The sequence below is a fragment of the Polyodon spathula genome, chromosome 11 (genome assembly GCF_017654505.1).
Source record: "Polyodon spathula isolate WHYD16114869_AA chromosome 11, ASM1765450v1, whole genome shotgun sequence".
NCBI lineage: Eukaryota > Metazoa > Chordata > Actinopteri > Acipenseriformes > Polyodontidae > Polyodon > Polyodon spathula.
Genome location: NC_054544.1, coordinates 26705440 through 26725565, shown reverse-complemented (window position 1 = coordinate 26725565; position 20126 = coordinate 26705440). Strand labels below are relative to the sequence as shown.

Here is a 20126-nt window from a genome sequence, read left to right as displayed (position 1 = left end):
ATGGGGCCTGTTTGGATGATGAAACAGCTGCAGATCTAAATACCACTGGCTGAACTCAGTCCTTCTTGTGTTTTCTCCTAGATGTGATTTACCGACCCTATTAAAACACAATAAAACAGTGTAAAAAGGTCAGGAAAAAAATCCTTTATAATGTTTAGATCTGCCACTGTACCTTGTGTGCAGTCTGTCTCAGTTTTACTATCTTTCCCATCACGGGTGAAACTGACTTGCAGGAGGGGAATGCAGCTTTCATATATTAACAAATACAGGGCTGTCAGTTACAAAACAAATGAATGTCTGTTTACTGAAAAGTGTGTTACGTTTTTTTTTTTTTAAAGCTAGGACTGGCTGTGCTTAGGGCTTGGCTTGAGGGAGGCTGTATGTGAAGCCTGTGCAGTGGGAGCTGTCTGCTCGTCTGGCCTGTGCTGCGTGCTGAAACCCAGCACTGCATCTGCTTGCTCCAGCTCCCTCTGATCCAGTAGCTCGAAGTCCTCATCCTCCAGGCCTGCTTCAGGCTGCTCTTTCAGTTCTGTCTCAGCCAGGTGCCCCTCCATACATTCCTGAGGCTCTCGCGGCACCAGCTCGGCGATGGAAGGGGCTTCGCTGGCCTCGTTGGAACGCAGCAGGGCAGAGAGTGTGTTCTGGACCACAGTGGCGAAAGCAGTGGAGACAATCTCCTCACTCAGACCCTCCAGCGCAAGGCCCAGTCCTTCAGGCCCTTCTTGTTTGATGGCGCCCCCTGTGGGCCTTCCATGTCCATTGAAGTGCGTGTTGACAAAGTGCAAAGGGGATGCCAGTCTCTGAATGAGGAAGCTGGCAGGGGTTTGCTCGGTATCCATCTCTTCCAAGCCCCCCTCGAGACCCTGCTCACTCCATGTGAACTCCTCTAGAGAGGGGAATTCCGGCAGCTCTTTGGAAAAAGTCTCCTCAGGTTCGCTGGTTACACTCTGCTGATCTAGGAGCAGGCAGAGGAAAGACTGGATTTTATTTAAATCAATAAGTAAACCAGATTTTTTTTTTTTGTATTTGCATTAAAATAATTTAGTTTTTTAGACTGCATGTTACAGACGCTGCATTCATAAAGGAACGCTCGTGCCAACATTAAGTGAGGTGCTTCTTTGGGTTACTTACAGCAACTTGGTGTGAAAATATCACAGTAAGCACATATCGCATGAAATATCATAGTAAGCATGTTAATAACGAAAGGGTTATTCTTGTGATCTAGGTTCAAATGAAATATCACAGTGAGCACATTGATAACGAAAGGGTTATTCTTGTAGTCTAGATTCAGATGAAATATCACAGTGAGCACATTAATAACGAAAGGGTTATTCTTGTAGTCTATATTCAAATGAAATATCACAGTGAGCAGATTAATAACGAAAGGGTTATTCTTGTAGTCTAGATTCAGATGAAATATCACAGTGTGCACATATCGCTCAATATAGTTCTTAGTATCATGTCCAACTGGTAAATCCATCTGGTACACCAGAGTGCAATCTTTAACATGTGGCCTGAAACAATCTGCCCTATGTGGTCATTTTTATTGCTATGTTTATTATATCCACTAGGGACACTGGATTGAGGTGGATAGGTTCACTGTTACACTCTACTGTACCCAGGGACTAAAAACATTAACATTTTTTATGTTAGGTCATTTGAAACCTGTGTTCAGCTGAAATCTATGCCTCCCTTTTAAACTTTTATTTTGAATAGAGAACTATTTAATTCTAAAACCAGAAAAACCAGTTCTCATGCTCAACAGAAGCACAAACAACATGCATTATTATGCAGTTTACTGACTACCTTCAGAGACATCGGTTAGTTGAGGCGTTGTTGCCCTGGAAACTGAGAATCCTCCACTTTCCAGAATTGAGGCCTCCTCATCTGAGAGCTCAGAGTCGGTGATGGCTAGAGCTAAAGCTGTGGTTTTCACATCCACCTGACGAGAAAAGAGAGTCTAAATTAAACAACCACCGGCAGGAAAACATGCTTACATTACAGAAGATTGTGAGGCAAGCACTTTGCTCCTCAGGAAAGTGATTCTCTCCCTCCAGCTGGTTGTTTAAAAAGCAATAGCAGTTCATGGTTTATAAGGTGCAATGATGGTAAATGCATACCATTCAGAACTGGGGGAAGATGAAATTCGGTGTGCTGCTTTAGCTACTGTGAGAGAAATGCTGCTATTAAAACAGAAATTCACAATGCTGCCCAATTGCTTGATATTAAAACAAAAATTCTAAGGGAATTTGCAGCTTCTCTAATACACGATGCCTGGGGTGGGCTTTTTAACACAGTATACCAAGGTACGCCATACAGAAACATAGACTATACAGCTCTGGTCAAAACTGTTCCATCACCCTTTAGAATGAACACATTTTGCTTCATAAAGTTGAATGAAACCCGCTGAATAATGTTACGTTAAGATATTGAATTAGATAATGCTTTGTACATGAAATACTGTACTACTATTCTGGCTTCCGGTAGACTTCTGCGATATCCTTTTGGAGTAATTAATTACTTTAAATATTGTAACAGTCTATAGTTTTCTCAAAATGACTACAAACGTACAAAACATTTTCATTTATTTTGTGTTTCATTTTTTTGCTTTCTATTTTCTTTGGAAAATAATAATGCAGATTGAGCAACAGCAGAATAATTACTAGGCACAGCAACAGAGCGAGGTCAGTTTGTACAAGACAGAATTTGATTTACCAGAAAAACCAGTTCTCATGCTCAACAGAAGCACAAACAACATGCATTATTATGCAGTTTACTGACTACCTTCAGAGACATCGGTTAGTTGAGGCGTTGTTGCCCTGGAAACTGAGAATCCTCCGCTTTCCAGAATTGAGGCCTCCTCATCTGAGATCTCAGAGTCGGTGATGGCTAGAAATCTAAGCTCTAAATTAAGTTCACGTAGTTTTTTATTTATTTATTTTTAAATTAAAGTCTCAATCTTAAAATTGTAGGTGATGCAACTTTTGGCCACATAATGGTGTGATCCCCTCTACAATCCAAGCCTGTCGATTCTGGAATCTGGCATAATCTAAAACCAATGCAAACCCGTCTGTGCAGTCTGGCATCAAGTCCTGTCATTTTTCTTTTTTAATTTTACAATCAAGTATTCGAAAATATGTTTTCTTCGCTTGGGCCACTACTGCAAGTATGACAATTGACAAATAACTAACCCTAAATTAAAAATGACTTCAGGAAGTGTCTGAAATAAACACTGAAAGCAATCATCAGGTGGGCAGCAGGACACACACACTGCTCTTGAATCTAATGGCCCCCAAAGCTGTTTTCTTTTAATGCAAATCAATTGACTATTTCTATTTCTGGAGACATTCTTATTCCAATGTGATGTTTAGCCAAGTTTCGATTTTATAAGAATAGAGTCAAATACTGCCAAAAAACGCCTGGTCCTGGGGGAGCATCCCACTGAAAAACGCCTGGTCCTGGGGGAGCATCCCATTGAAAAATGCTTGGTCCTAAAAGTTAATCCTCTCAGGCATGGACTCAATGAGGTGCTGAAGGGTCCTGTTATCCTTTAGATTCATCCATGCAGCCTTTACACTTGATTCCAGTTCGTTTCGGTTGCACGATTGACTTTTCTTGATTTTCTGTCCTATCAGACCCCAAACATTCTCAACAGGATTTTTATCCGGTGAATTTCCAGGCCAAAATTGCAGTGGTGTGATACTGTTGTCTTCTACCCCATTTCTTCACTTGTTTGGTTCGATGGCCAGGGGCTCCGTTATCTTGGAGTAGAAATCACCTTTGGGAAAATGGTTTTGAGCCATAGGGAGGAAGCAGACTTTTCAGATACCAGTCCTTGTTCATAGTTGTTCCCTTGGGTAAAATGTGCATGGATCCTGTGCCTTTGGCAGAAAAGCAACCCCAGATATGGACAGTTTCCAGATGCTTTGTGTTTGGATGGTACACTTTCACGAAGGTGATCGACTTGGAAGTCTCCACTCTTAGTAACAAACTAGTTAATTTCTGCCTTAAGTATGTATGGTGCAAATGAAAATAAGACAGTGCTTAGTTATCAACTAACTACTCAGCACTTAGTGAAGGCTTTAGGTGTTAACTTACAGACAAACTTATGCATAGCTTGTGCAACCCATCCCAGCAGTCTTCTTTACATGCCGCTATGATAGGTTAATTTGAAATGCAAGTTTAAGAGTTGACATTTTGGTATTTTATAGAATTTTTTGAATTTCTGTTACGATCTGTGGCAGGGTAAACTATTCTCCCTCATTTATTGGTGGAGTCCGACTGACAGGTAGTGACGCTATGTTCATTAACTACCGTTCCTTACCAAGATGGCGTGGACTTTAAGTCTGGTATCCCACTGCAGCAGCCGTCTTGCAGAGGAAAACCGCACATGTGATGCAGACACTATTTCCTTGAGGCATTGTTGGGTTAGCTCCACCTGTTCCTTAGGGATAGGTGCAGGACTGATTCAAGGGGTGGAGTCCTGAGTATAGAGGGGAGGCGTGAGTGTTAGGGAGCGAGTCGTGCTAGGGGATCCCAAGGGAGAGGAGAGGAGCCACACTCTACACAGAGATCTACAAATTGCTTGCTTCCTGACTTTGTGCTATGAACAGTATTTGAGGGATAGCTAAGGACATCGATCCTGTTTCACACGAAACTACCCGAGTGAATTCGTGGCTGGATTACCTGGCTGCCGGCTCCTGTGTTTCCTTCGATCCTTTGCAAGTGCCTCATTCACTAGCTGTTGATGTCAGTTATTCTAATGCTGTTCCCTCTGATGTGCAGCAGTGATTACACTGTCCCGAATAGCTAGCAGCAGTTGAGGGGAGGGATGCTGTTCCCTTTGATGTGCAGCAGAGTGATTACACTGTTGGCAGTTGAGACCTTTACTGTTAACTGGAAGGCTCTGGTCTACCACAGCAGGACCTCTTAACCCAACATCTGCTATGATAAGAATCTGTATCACCTCTCTTACCAGACAGTGTTCAATGGTGCTCTTGTGAGAGCTTTGAAGTAGAGACTAAGCATTATATGCTCTTTGTCTTCAAACAGACAGCCAAGGATTTTTAGTTTTATAAAGCCTTTTTTTTTTAGGACATGAAGCAGGTGGAAATACTGAAGTCAGATTACAAATAAATATATAATAAAGATTCTTTATACTTGTTTTCAGCTGCATCAAATGTACCCCAGGCTACATCAGCCAAAGTATCTAGTGAACACCTACCAAAAACCTGATTGACAGCAAGTGCTCACCAGAAGACCATCACTTACTAAGACATTTTACCTAGCATCTACTGTTACATATGTCTAGACTAACAATTACAACTTTGACAGAACTCATTTTTACTAAAACCACCTCTGCATTTTTCAGCATATCATTTTATTCTATGGGAGATCATAGCTCCTTATCTTCTTTCTTGGCTTCTCCGAGAGGCTAAGGACCACCAGAGCTGATTTCAGAGAAACCAAAATGAGTTCATACCAACTGAATTAGAGTTACATTAAACAGAGTTCCCAGAAATACCATTGGGGAGAAGCAGGAGAGCTCCTCCTCACTCTCACTGTCTGTTTCAGCCACCGCATCATCTCCTTCTGGCTCTTTCTTCACTTCTATGGATACAAATGCAGCTATAGTTAGCAAACATGCATTGCTTGTATTCTTTCAATAATAATTGTGGCCTCAGAAGACTCTAGCTCAAGTAAGTCTTAAGATTTTCAAATACAATATTATGTTACCAACAGTTTAGATGCCAAAAAATGTTAATGCATGCAACACTATTTAGTATCATATCAGCCTTCTTGTGACTAGGGCACCACTATCTCACAGGAATAATGTCTTTCATTGCTATGCCCAGAGATTACAATCAATGTTGATGCAAATAGATACAGATTTTGCTGTGTGTGGTGTAATCATCTGGAAATGAACTATTTCTATAAAAGCAAATCAGTAACATGCTTTGACCCAGAAGACACTACTGAGGTGAAATCACCCAGGATGTAAAACAGTAACAGACTTCCTGGAAGGCAAGGCAAGCAAACTGAGATCTTAGGGCCCCTTTTTGATGATGGGGCAAACCTCTAATGCTAGGGTAAAAACTGCCGGTTCTCTGTAATGCGATTTTCCCTATCCTTCTTTATCTGCATAACTTTCGAGATGTGGCCTAATTTATATGCCCGCTTCGAGCGATTTTAAAGTCGGTGTAGGGGTGCGACTGCTTCTCAAACTGACCAGGCAAGGGAACGGTTATTTGAAACACAGGCCCAGACGATCCCATTACAAAAAGGGAACATAAATGTCAAGCAGTGAAGGAGAAGCAGAGAGAAAGAGAATACAATGTTTTAATTTATATATACAGTCAATTCTAAAATTCAATTCGCTCAAAATTCTGCTGCCAGAATTCTCAGAATTCTTCAGAAGTCTCGGTCCCGCTCAAGAGACCACATCACTCCTGTCTTGGAGGCCTTGCACTGGCTGCCTATAAGGTTTAGAATTGTTTTTAAAATTTTATTGCTGACATATAAGGCTCTTCATGGGCTAGCTCCGACTTATCTGTCAGATCTTTTACCTTTTTACACTCCCACTCGCAACCTCCGCTCTGCTGATCTCAGACTGCTGTGTCCCTCCTGCTCGCCTGCGCTCTATGGGCGACAGGGCCTTCTGTTGCTATGCCCCCAAATTATGAAACTCTATTCCACTAGAGATCAGGGACTCAGCTTCTTTGAGTGTTTTTACAGTTAATTTAAAGACTTTTTTAGAAAGGTGTTTTTATGATTTTTGTTTTATCTCCTTGTGTTACTTTTATGCATAATCTGTTTATTTATTGTTGTACTATTAATTGTGAAGCGCTCTGAGATGACTGCTTTTAAGGGCGCTATACAAAATAAAGTTGTTTATTATTATTATTATTATTATTATTATTATTTATTATTATTATTATTATTATTATTATTATTTTATTATTATTATTATTATCGTTAATTTACTAAACATTTCCTGATAGTATGAATTTTCTATAAGATCCCGGCAAAATTTAGCAGTCGCTTATTGTAAATTACTTACAGTACAAATTTACTTAACACAAATTGTTTGCTAGTGAGAATTATTTTGGAGCCCTCAACCATTCTGAACAAACAGGATACAATAATACAGGCGACTGAACAGCAAACTGTAGACGCAAGTCGTCAATACCCTGATGTTGAGGATGCCTTTAAAAATGCCCTTGATCAGAACGGGACATGTAGGATTCAAGTGCAGTTCATTTGCAATGTTAAAAATTAAATAAATATACAAACAAACAAATAAAATAAAAAAAAATAATAAAGTACTTTCAAATGTATAGTATTTAATTGTTTTGTAATTGAAATGTGATTTCAGTGTTACTGTAACTTCAGTAAAAACTGACAGTATGCATTTGGCTTATAATATGGCTTACTGAGTGTTTTGCTGGTCCCTTAAAAGTTGTATTAACGAGAATTGACTATTTCTTTTTTTTTTAATTACAATAAATAATGTAGCTTTGCGAACTGTATGGAGCTTTAGTCACAGTGTTAGTAATAGCCAACCAGCTAAAACAAGGCAATCTTTGGAATTAACAGACTTTTGTCACAAAATAGATATAAAAAAAAAAACAAACACAAAACACAACATGTTTACTGTACCTACAATGGGCTTTTTCTGATGAAGTCCTGTCAGCAAATTTGTCAAACTACAGGTTACTCTCCGTTAGATATCATGATCTTACGTAAAGTGGTCATATACAACGAATATTCACATTGTGGAAATCTAAAGACATTAGCCTTTCGAATAATGTATTGGATTAGCACTTGGGGCATGTATAACCCTTAATCTGAATAATCCATTAGAACATGACTAATCGTATAATCGACCTTGTATTGCAATAATAAAAATGGTCTCAACCGACCCAACGTGTCACTAGAAATAAATACATATTAAAATAAATCATTCTTTCTTTTAACAGCTCTACTTACTCAAGCTCTTGACAGACACAAAACATTCTTTCTTAAATGTGCAGGGTGATACCAATAGTGTAGCTATGGGAAACGGAGGTGGTTGAGATTCACCATTGCATGTATTAAAACTATATTGAATTATTCAACTGAATTAATACAACAGACTACAAAGCAGAGGCATTTTACAAAAAAAGAGATAGCATACAATGCAGTATTGTCGATGGTCATGGTATTATTATGTATACTGAATCCACTGTGGTTAATACTAATAAGTAAGCCAATATTAACCTTTTCAAACATTCCAGATTGATTTGAAAGATTAAAATAAAAACAATTAAAAGGTCTTGTTTTGGGAACATTTTACCAAAGTAAACTCTAAAACCACAGAAACCCTAAAGGGACATGGTGTGAATTAAAAAATAAGGTTAGTATCTAGTGTGGTGTGCTTTTTAGACTAGACTATTTTAACGTAAATACATTATTTACTGCATCCATCTGTATTCTTTTTTCTGTTAGGAACATTTCACCCAGTTACAAAAGCAAATGTGAAAGGAGTCATTTGAGTCATGTTGTCTAAAGTATAAAACAGTCCTACACACTGTACTTTGCCAAATCTCACTTTTATTATGTAAAATGAATGATTTCGTCAGAACATTATTTGGCTGAATAAAGTAATACTTTTTATTTATTTATTTATTTTAATTTTATTTTAGTCATATTAATATGATTTTTTCAACATTGACCAATTACTACTGGGCAATGTTGTCCTTGCCCAGCCAATGTTGTTACTTAGGTCTTTATAACAATACTGACTGGCAATATTGACCGGTCAATGCTGTCATTGGCCGCTGCTCTTGGGCACTGACAACAATGCCCAGCCATTGACGTCATTGGCCGACTTCGGACATTGCCCGATACATATACATGAGTGCTGGGATTCATTCTGAAGCTACAGGGGGGAGTGGGGCCAGAGCCAGGGCCAAGGCAGGCCGTTGCTGTCGGACATTCGTTTCTGTCAGACTCTTCATTGGTCAGCGCAAACGGAATTCAAACTCCCTTCAAAATCACAACGTGAAGAGGACGGCGCAATCCAGCGCCAACATAAAGCACTTTCCCTTCACATTTGCTTTTAACTGGTTTTTATCAGAATTCAGTCTGTTTTATACTGAAAATACGGTATTTTTGATTCACTGTGTATTTCGACGTAGCTCATTTGTCAGCTGCAATTAATCCTCTCAATGGATTAAATGTTTAAACCATTTTAATTTTCATACATTTTCAATTTTAAGAGTTAATTTAATTTTTAGAATCATTTATTATTATTATTCTTTTGTATGTATTTTAAATAGTGTGTTGTTTTTCAAATTCAAAATGAAAATACTGTCATTTACGAAGACAAACCAATGAAAAACAAAAGTGCTAAGTTTTCCTAAATTGAAAAAAAAAAAAGACACAAAAAAACATCTACTGTTTAGAAATTGTAGAAGTTAATTTGGTGCGAATGTCCATAAACATTCAGAATATGAAATTCAGTGTTAGCGCCCCACTCTGCAGAACTGCAGTTTAGTTAGACAGCTGGGGCATTGCAGAAGAGGATGTTTTACTGGAGCATGAAGCCTGCTTACTTTTCTTCTGGTGTTTGCGATGATGTGTTCCTCCCTTCATGCTGTAGTCCAGTTTCATCAATATGGGTTCCAGTCCTGTGTACATTTTCTGGATCAGTTCATGGTACACCACCAGAGGCCACAGCAGGACACTCAGTACTGTGGAGAGAAGACACACTGATGGACAGGCACTCCAGAACACTTCCACTTTCCATTTATTTATTTCAATTTGTACTAGTGCTGGGACAAATATCTGAATATTCGAACAAATATTTTTTGACATGTATTTGGATACAAAAATGAGATGTTTGTATTTGCTACAAAATGACAAAAATACCTTGCACTTATTTACTGCCTCACCAGAATTTGTGAGACAGTTTCAAGAATGGCAAATGAAAAAGAGCTCTGTGTGATACATGTGATTATAGATAGATAAAACAAAACAACAAAACACACAGGATCAACACGGCAGCTCTTGAGCCTCTATCTAAAAGTTTTAGGACAGAAAAAAAGAAACAAACCAGAATATGCATGTTCACCCTTAGGTGATCTCTATGTTAGGCCACCTGGGTCAAAAAAGCGTTGTTCTGCTTTAGAGCGAGTCAGAATCTCATGGGACAGAAAAAAAGCCTCGCTTAAACAGTGTCCAACTTTCTTGAAATGTTAGGATTCCGAGAATTAAAAAAAAAAAAAAAATCACAGAATGTCCTCTCTCGTTATTTAAAAAATTAACATTTTTTTGCAAAAAAACAAAAACTCAAACATTTGCTCCCTACTATCACTGTACATGTCATTAGAGCGCATACACCCTATCTGTATAGTGAGATGTGTGGCGGAGTCTAAGTTTGAGCTTTAGATCAACCATGGAGATTCCTAAAGCCGTCGGTTAGCTCGGGAAACAAATCTAAATTAGCACCAAATATAACGGCAAAAGACGGCACAGATGCAAAATGCAAGTGCAGTATTTCCAATAACTCACTGTCATAGCTTCTGTTAAAATGGCAGAAGACAGTGACAATGACCATGGGTAGACAAACAGTGGCTACTGAAGAATGGAATAATAATAGTAATAATAATCTTACCTTATTATTATTATTATTATTATTATTATTATTATTTTTACAAAAGGATTTCATAGTTTAGTCGCAAGTTCAAAGCAAAGCGTTATTCTGTTATTCCTACGTGAAAGGTCACAGAACAACTATTAGGACCTTGCTTGTACTCCCTATGTTGCAGGCCCGAAAATATGTCATTCTAATTATATATGGAAACACACACATATTTTGTACATGGTGTAGTAATATGAATGCTCAAAAAGGAAGGGGCCGGCAAACTATTAAAAAAATATTAGATATTATCCGATTACTTGGGATGACTTAACATTTTTGTGAAAATCCTCTTTTTTTTTTTTTAAATTGTTACTTTCCTGTTTGTTTTGTGGTATGTGATGGTAGTACTTTCACATTGTGGCCTTAGTCAAAGAAACAAAAAAGCTAGTTTATCAGCCAATCAGTGTTGTCTGTCACTGTTTCCAAGCGCTTGTCACAGCTTCCAAACTATTTCTATGTGCGGTTTTTATGTGGGTACGTTTTAAAATTACAACATTTTGGTGAACACCATATGTTTCTAAAAATACCCCGTTACATTTGTATAAAAATGCTCCAAGCCTAGTACAGAATTGTAAAACATTGCATTTGTAAAATCTACCAATGCTAATTTGAATGCCAGTGCACCACTACAATCTTATTCTGCTAGGCAAATGTTATTATTACTAATGTGATTAAATATAGTTATATGTTTTGGCCATAACTGTAGTTAATTAATTTTTTAATTGTTATGTTTTATGTATATTTAAAAAATATACATAAGACTTTCCATTATGTGGAATGTAATAAACAAGAACCAAAATGGTGAGTTTTTTTCCCCTTCATTTTACAACGCATTTCCACGTTTGTTTTATTTGAAGTGTTCAAAGTTAAATTTCAGTTTTCATTTGCTTGTTCAGCTACAAAAAGGCACAAGTAAACTTCATGTTATTGCTTTATGAAAACGTGTCGATGGCCTCTGTTTACTGTGAAGAAACGGCAATGGCAAGGAATGAAAAAAAGTTTAAAAAATAATAATAAAATGCAGTGTCAACTTTATATACTATTGTGACAGAAATACAAGATTCTTGGTTGTAAATCTCTCAACCGACCTATGAGGGTGCTAAACAGTGAAAACAGAGTTCCTTGGACAGGCTGGCCTGACAGTTCTTTCCCAGGGTTCAAGGGAAGACGTGGCAGCCAAAGACTGGAGAGGCGGTTGCACTCGTTTACCAAGGGGTCATATGTGACAGCTTAAAAGGGGACAGAGAATCGTAATCTGTTCCTTTGCTTTGATTTGTGTAAACAAACTAAGAAGGACTATGAGAGAGCCTGTTACATATAAAAAAGTACTGTGAGTGTTCTGTTTGTTTGTCTTGTAATTGTCTTGTGCATTACTAGATGGCTAACACCAAGGGACAGCCCTTCACCATTGTCACAAATATAAACCCACCAGGAGCACTACTGCGCACACCCAGGACTGGTGACTGTGTTTGTATTATTGTGGGGCGGTGTCACAGAGACGGCCGAAGTGGGCAGCGTCAGAACCAGGAAGAGGAATGAAATACACAACAGACAGGATGAAATGTAATGATGAAGATGCCTGTTGGCGCCGGTTTATTACAAAATAAAAGGTTTAAACAAACACGAAAACACAGGACACGGCACTCTACGCCAAAATAAATAGACAAACAAAAACGGACTAAACTTAACAAAACAGTGCACGGACAGACACTGACAAACACGGTGAGTTTTAAATAAACAAGTATCGTGCTGGTCCCGCCAGCACGTAATAGCAATTGATATATTTAAGTTTCTCCTTCTCTCGCTCCCGTTCTCCACTCACCGAACACCCAACCCCGAGTATGTGACAACGTGCATCTATATATACTGTTGTGCTGGGTTTCAATTACCAATTAATTATACACTTGAATCCCAGCACGCGAATTAATAAAGTGCATTCTCCGTGCTCACATATTACTACATTTTACTTGCACGTGAAGTGCTGTGCAATCCTCGTGCCTAAATACACCTATACATTTTTAAACACTCATGTTACACAGACCCGTTTATATCCCGTGTACCAATGTCTATACACCAACATTTAAACACACCACACGCAACACATAACAGATAATATACACAGGTGCGGGCACTTCGTCACAGGCGGATATTGTTTATTATTTGGGACTGTCTTTTTTTTATTAACTATAATGGACATGTTCATACTTGGAAAAAAAAAAGAAATGTGCACTTCGCTAGACTATATATTTGTGTTTTGTTGTCCTTGTTTTGGAATACTGACTGATTGTGGCTGTGATAACTTTAGTTTCACTTATTTTTTTGCTCTGTGAATGTTGTGGTCTTTCTAATGGTTTTACATAGACCTTTAGGACTAGTGCTTGTTTGTATGTATTGCAGTATTTTAACAGTGCACTACAGGATCATACTTATTTTAGGCTCCTCAATCAAAATCCACACCGTTATGCACAGACCGTGTCCATCTGTCGGTCAGTCACAGCGTATGCTCTGATGAAGTCCTTCTGTCAACATGGTTTAGATCTTTCACATAGCATCTGGGTATAATCTAATATTCAGGTGATTTTCTATAGAGCTCAATGTTCATTTATGGATTTTCTAAAATATTTCTAGAAATAAACATTTAGGGGGACAGGTGCTAATAGCAAAAAAATATACTCACAAATAATGTAAGAAATCATGATTCCTGGTATGTAGTGCCCAATTACAGCCAAAAACAAGCATCCTGCACACACTACTGCACAGAACTGCAAAGGAATACATCATAAATGTGACAGTTATAGTAACACCACATCTACTCCAGACAGTGAAAAACTAAAAACAAAACATTAGTCAGAACAAAAACAAAGCATCCACGGGGCATAATTAGGGTGAATGTCCAATTCAGTACAACATATATGAGAAACAAATTCTGCATCACTGTTCAGAGGTTAAAAACAAATGTGGCAGTGAATAGCTCCTTATTCGGTCAAAGCCAATGTCCTTCAGTGCATTTACATGAGAATAAGAATTCAGATATTTTTCAGAAAACTAACTCCGATATCAAAAGTCATGTAAATACAGTTTTCAGAAAATGTATCGGAATATTCTGAAAGTCAGTTTTCGGAAAACAGCACCTAGAAATTTCTGAATAAATTCAGAAAACTAATAAAATGTATATCATGTAAACACACTTTTTGGAAAACTTATTGAAATAGCATACTGCGCATGTGCACACTTTGACCCTTTTCTCCTGCACGTGGTTTTTAGAAAACAGAGAAAATAATAATAATCTGCAGTCAGTCTGCATGCATCTATTTGTCGAGTTAGGGATAAAGTAATACATTTGTTAAAGTCTGTATGTATTTGTTAATAGCCCATAGTGAAGCAGCAAATGTTTTCCAACTTTAAAATGACGTGAGAATTTACAATAATGTTTGCCAAAGAAACTGGTAATATAGAACAGGATGGGCTGCTGGAAAGGCTGATTGCACATTGTGGGGAATCTGAACAGAGGTACAGGATAGAAATCTTTGAATTTAAGACCTGACACTTCAATAAAGCACTTGAGTTACTGGATTGGTCTCCTATCTGTCGCAGAAATGTCTGGTCTTCAAATCGTATTTAGGCTACTACAGTATTTTGCATGCAAAAATATCCTGTATTTTCCAAAAACTTTTACAGTTGAATTCTAATTAGATTTTCTATCGCTACTCATGTAAACACAGAAAAGTGACGTTTGATTCAGTTTTTGGAAAACGCTTTGTCATGTAAACGTACTGATTGTCAGCAACACACTGAGGAGAACAGTATTCTAACACTAACACCAGTTTTCCGAGATTCTTACAAGTGTGATTGCTACGTCTCGACATGCCTACACTTCATCTCACAGATCACAATGCACCATATACAAGTGAATGCTCATTTTCACAAGTGCAGTGCTTTACCTTTCCAGGGCTCTGCCTTTTGTACTGAAGCATTTCTTGCAGATAGAGTGTCCAGGTGAAGTAGCTCTCAGCCAGGTGATGGCACAGTTCTGGAACGCTGAGGAGTCGGGGGTGTACAGCCGCACCCTCGCTGTAAACACAAGAACAGCAGTGATCTCATCAGCATTCACAGCACATTCTGCTAAATGATGACTGTTGTAGGTCACTTTCTTTCCATTATATTATCTTCATGTATCATATATAAGACTTCGTTCTTGAGGTCACAAACCCTGTGAGTGTATCAGCTTCCATGAAGTATGCAACTTTTTAATCATTTTGATTGAGATAACATTTCACAGCCATTCTTGATGGGGATAGTTTGTTTACAATTTCTGAGGTGCCAGTTAAGCTGCTTAAAACAGTTTTCATGCAAAAAGTCATGTAACACTGGCTTCAGCCCTGACCACAATGTCCTTGTAACACTGGCTTCAGCCCTGACCACACTGCCCTTGTTACACTGGCTTCAGCCCTGACCACACTGCCCTTGTAACACTGGCTTCAGCCCTGACCACAATGGTAACACTGGCTTCAGCCCTGACCACACTGCCCTTGTTACACTGGCTTCAGCCCTGACCACACTGCCCTTGTAACACTGGCTTCAGCCCTGACCACACTGCCCTTGTTACACTGGCTTCAGCCCTGACCACAATGTCCTTGTAACACTGGCTTCAGCCCTGACCACACTTCCCTTGTTACACTGGCTTCAGCCCTGACCACAATGTCCTTGTAACACTGGCTTCAGCCCTGACCACACTGCCCTTGTAACACTGGCTTCAGCCCTGACCACAATGCCCTTGTAACACTGGCTTCAGCCCTGACCACAATGCCCTTGTAACACTGGCTTCAGCCCTGACCACACTGTCCTTGTAACACTGGCTTCAGCCCTGACCACACTGTTACCTGGCTTCAGCCCTGACCACAATGTCCTTGTAACACTGGCTTCAGCCCTGACCACACTTCCCTTGTTAAACTGGCTTCAGCCCTGACCACACTTCCCTTGTTAAACTGGCTTCAGCCCTGACCACAATGGTAACTGGCTTCAGCCCTGACCACACTTCCCTTGTTAAACTGGCTTCAGCCCTGACCACACTTCCCTTGTTAAACTGGCTTCAGCCCTGACCACAATGTCCTTGTAACACTGGCTTCAGCCCTGACCACACTTCCCTTGTTACACTGGCTTCAGCCCTGACCACTGTCCTTGTAACACTGGCTTCAGCCCTGACCACACTGGCTGGCTTCAGCCCTGACCAAAGTCCCTGTAATACTGGCTTCAGCCCTAACCACACTTCCCTTGTAACAATGGCTTCGGCCCAGTCCACACTACCCTTGAAACACTGGCTCCAGCCCTGACCACACTGCCCTTCTAACACTGGCTCCAGCCCTGACCACACTGCCCTTCTAACACTGGCTCCAGCCCTGACCACACTGCCCTTGTAACACTGGCTCCAGCCCTGACCACACTGCCCTTGTAACACTGGCTCCAGCCCTGACCACACTGCCCTTGTAACACTGGCTCCAGCCCTGTCCACTTCTGGTAACAAAAAAGAAATCAACCTGAATGTGCAGATCTGAACAACTGATCATTAGCGCTCCCGATTGTTGTGTGTTTAACACATGTGTAATGCGACATGGAAAGAAAGATGCACAACACCAAAGTCCAGGACATCATGAACAAACAGCCTTTTTGAACTTGATTTATGACCACGTACCTGTGACTTCCAGAGTCTTCGGCACGCTGGACTACAGGTGGCAGTCAAGCAGCAAGAAAGGAGGAGTAAAACAGAGAGAAGAAAATGATACATGGAAATTGTCTGAAGATAGATTCAGTTTTGGGTCTGTGAGTACTCACGTGAAACAATTGGGTTATTTTCAAAGCTTAAAAGCACTGGTATTAAGGTTCTGAAGTAATCCTGTAATATATATTTACCTGTGTCAGACAGCAATCTGTATGTTTGTATTTACCTGGGTCAGACCGAAATCTGTCGGTATGTACAGTGCCGAAAAAAAGTTTATGGTCCTCTTAGGATTTTCACATATTTCAAACCTAAAATGTTATTACATCTTACTCTAAGTCCTAATAATAAAGATAACCTGATTAAACAAATTACACAAACACACTCTGTGATACCTTTTCAACATTTATTTATCCACAAATTATTCAACATTCAATCCATGTGTGAAAAAGTATGTGAACCTTTAGATTCAGTAACTGGTGGCACCCCCTTGAGCAGCAATGACTTCAACTAAGTGTTTCCTGTAACTGTTGGTCTGTCTCTTACATAGGTTTTGAGGAATTTTGGCCCATTCCTCCATACAGAACTGCTTCAACTTGGTGACATTTGAGGGTTTCCTTGCATGGACAGTTTGCTTCAGGTCCTGCCACAACATTTTGATGGGGTTTAGGTCCGGATTGGGTTACCAGGCCACTCTACGCAGAATTTCTTCTTCTGCAGCCATTCTTTTGAAGATCTGCTTGTATGTTTAAGATCATTGTCTTGCTGCATGAACACTTCACGGACAGATGGCCTGACATTCTCCTCTAGAACCTTCTGATACAATGCAGAATTCATGGATATGTCAATGATGGCACGCCGTCTAGGTCCTGAGGCAGCAAAGCAGCCCCAAACCATCACATTCCGACCACCATGCTTGACAGTTGGGATGAGGTTCTTCTGTTCGAACGCAGTGTTTGGTTTTCTCCAAACATAACGTTTCTCATTGAGGCCAAAATGTTCTACCTTTGACTCGTCTGTCCAGAGAACACTGTTCCAGAAGTCTTGTGGATCATCTATGAGCTCTTTGGCGAACTTCAGACAGGCAGCAATGTTCTTATTAGACAGCAGTGGTTTCCTTCTGGCTATCCTTCCATGAACACCATTCTTGTTCAGTCTTTTTCTGATAGCTGAGTCATGAACACTCACATTAGCCAAGGCAAGAGTGGCCTGCAGATCCTTGGATGTTACTCTTGGGTTCTTTGTGACTTCCTTGATGATTTTCCGGTTTGTTCTTGGAGAGATTTTGGTAGAATGACCGCTCCTGGGTACAGTGACTGTGGTCTTGAACTTTCTCCATCTGTACACTATCAGTGGATTGGTGGAGCCCCAAATCCTTAGAAATGGTTTTGTAACCCTTTCTAGACTGATGAGCATCAATAACTGTTTTTCTGAGGTCCTCTGAGATTTCTTTTGATCGTGGCATGACGTGTTTCCACACACCTGTATGATGAAGACCAAACGCACAAAGTTTCTGATCTTTATATAGGGTGGGGCCTCCCAAACTCCCCCTGAAGAGCTACCTAATTATTTAAACACCTGATTCTAATTATCCCCTTAATTGAGCTGATAAAATCAGGGGTTCGCTTACTTTTTCACATACCCTGAATCTTATTTATTCATTGTTTGTCTAATTCATACATCATTTTGTTTCAAAAGACATGGAATTGGTTAATATAAACCCTATTAGATATTTAAGAAAAGACTGGTTTTGATTCAAGAAGGCTATCATGGTAAATCTATGGAATTTCCATAATTATCATTGGGTTCACAAACTTTTTCTTGGCACTGTTTACCTGCGTCAGGCAGCAATCTGTATGTTATTTGACCTGCCTCAGGCAGCAATCTGTATGTTTGCATTTAGCTGCGTCAGGCAGTAATCTGTATGTTATTTAGCTGCGTCAGGCAGCAATCTGTATGTTATTTAGCTGTGTCAGGCAGCAATCTGTATGTTATTTTATCTGCCTCAGGCAGCAATCTGTATGTTTGCTGCGTCAGGCAGTGTCTGTATGTTTGTATTTAGCTGCGTCAGGCAGCAATCTGTATGTTATTTAGCTGTGTCAGACACCAATCTGTATGTTTGTATTTATCTGTCTCAAACACCAATCTGTATGTTTGTTTTTACCTGTGTCTGTATGTTTGTAATTACCTGTGTCAGACACCAATCTGTATGTTTGTTTTTACCTGTGTATGTTTGTATTTACCTGTGTCAGACACCAATCTGTATGTTTGTTTTTACCTGTGTCTGTATGTTTGTATTTACCTGTGTCAGACACCAATCTGTATGTTTGTTTTTACCTGTGTCTGTATGTTTGTATTTACCTGTGTCAGACACCAATCTGTATGTTTGTTTTTACCTGTGTCAGACAGCAATCTGTCAATATGTATTTACCTGCGTCAGGCAGCAGCTTCCATTTGTCCAGCAGCACCACTGCCAGGAGAGTCAAGCTCATCAGGAACAGTGGACGGAGGGATGTGGAAGACAAAAGCCTGAGAATTTAAAATAAAATAAAAAGTCAATTAATTGACAATTGGGGTGGGGTTAAACTCAAAATGAACACCTTGATCCTGACCAACCAATACTACTTTGTTTCAGATTTAACTGCAGTGAATGGCCAGTAAAGTGCCAACGATTACTCCAGCTATAATATTATAAAAAAAACTGAGAAAATAAATAAAAGCTTTACAATCTTAATGAAAGAAAACTCAAAAGGTAAAAATCACAAAGACAGTGTTAGGATGGTGATGCAGTTTAAAAGTCTAATACAAAGAAGTGAGGGTAAAGAAATATCCTGACAGGTGTGCTTTCTTCTGTAGGAGTGAGAAGACGATATGGTTTACAAAACTCCCAGGTCCAGCAAAAGAATCTGTTAAACTGCACCCTTTTAAACACGACGTGTTTAACAGGTTTTTTTCACATTGTGTTAACCTCGCCCCTGGGAAATCATGACTCAGCAATTTTCATTTATTTCCTACTATTTAGTCAGCTTTTTAGTTTCCGGAAACAAAATCTACTTAAGTCTGAGGTCTTTACATTCCATTCCACTTGTATTTGTATTTGCGGCTTTGTGTCTCTTGAAGAATCCACATGACAGGCTGGGCAGCTCCGGTGTAAAGATTCAATTTTCAGGAATTACATGTTTTACATTTTTTTTAAGCACGTTAGTGTCTGTGTGGTTGTGGCCCTGCGCAACCTAATCAGGCAATCGATTACAATATATATAATCGTTACAGTGCGTGGTGTGCCACTTATCACAAAGATTGTTCATCATGACTAATACTCTTTTGGTATTTACACATCAGTCCCCACGCATATATCCCTGATGGTTTTAATCACTAATATATTATATGGTATATACCCGAACACGCCGTTGAGAGCACAGGCTGTAAGGATGCTGTGCAGGGGCCTCTCCCAGACCAATAGCCTCTGCGCCCACAGCACAACGGATTCATACCGCAAAACAAGCCCCTGCAGCCGCTCAGACAGTTGCTGCTGCTCTGGGCTTCCCTCCACGCCTGGCTGTTCATCTTCACCGCGGGCAAAAAGGTCCTCCATCACAGCTGATGAGGTCGACATCAAAGGGTTCACAACTTGCGCAGCAACACCAACCTCCCACCCGCTTGTCATTTTCAAGCAAAATTTTGGTGTTTTGGTTTGTGACGTCAGATCACTCCGATCACTTGTTCTTT

At 39.6% G+C, this 20126-nt stretch overlaps 1 protein-coding gene across 4 annotated transcripts; it reads right to left on the bottom strand.

Moving 5' to 3' along the window:
* Positions 1-121: 121 nt before the first annotated feature.
* Positions 122-20126, bottom strand: retreg2 (reticulophagy regulator family member 2). 4 transcript variants are annotated; one of them, XM_041264643.1, is made up of 9 exons: positions 19796-20126; positions 18829-18926; positions 16374-16404; positions 14626-14755; positions 13362-13446; positions 9597-9734; positions 5525-5610; positions 1804-1942; positions 122-955 (listed from the first exon to the last, which is right to left on the bottom strand). In XM_041264643.1, the coding sequence occupies exons 1-9, from the start codon at positions 20062-20064 to the stop codon at positions 339-341; spliced, it is 1593 nt and encodes a 530-aa protein (XP_041120577.1). In that variant the 5' UTR covers positions 20065-20126; the 3' UTR covers positions 122-338. The 4 variants fall into 4 exon arrangements, with proteins under 4 accessions (XP_041120577.1, XP_041120578.1, XP_041120579.1 ...); XM_041264644.1 differs by having other exon boundaries at positions 1807-1942; positions 19796-20124; XM_041264645.1 differs by having other exon boundaries at positions 19892-20121.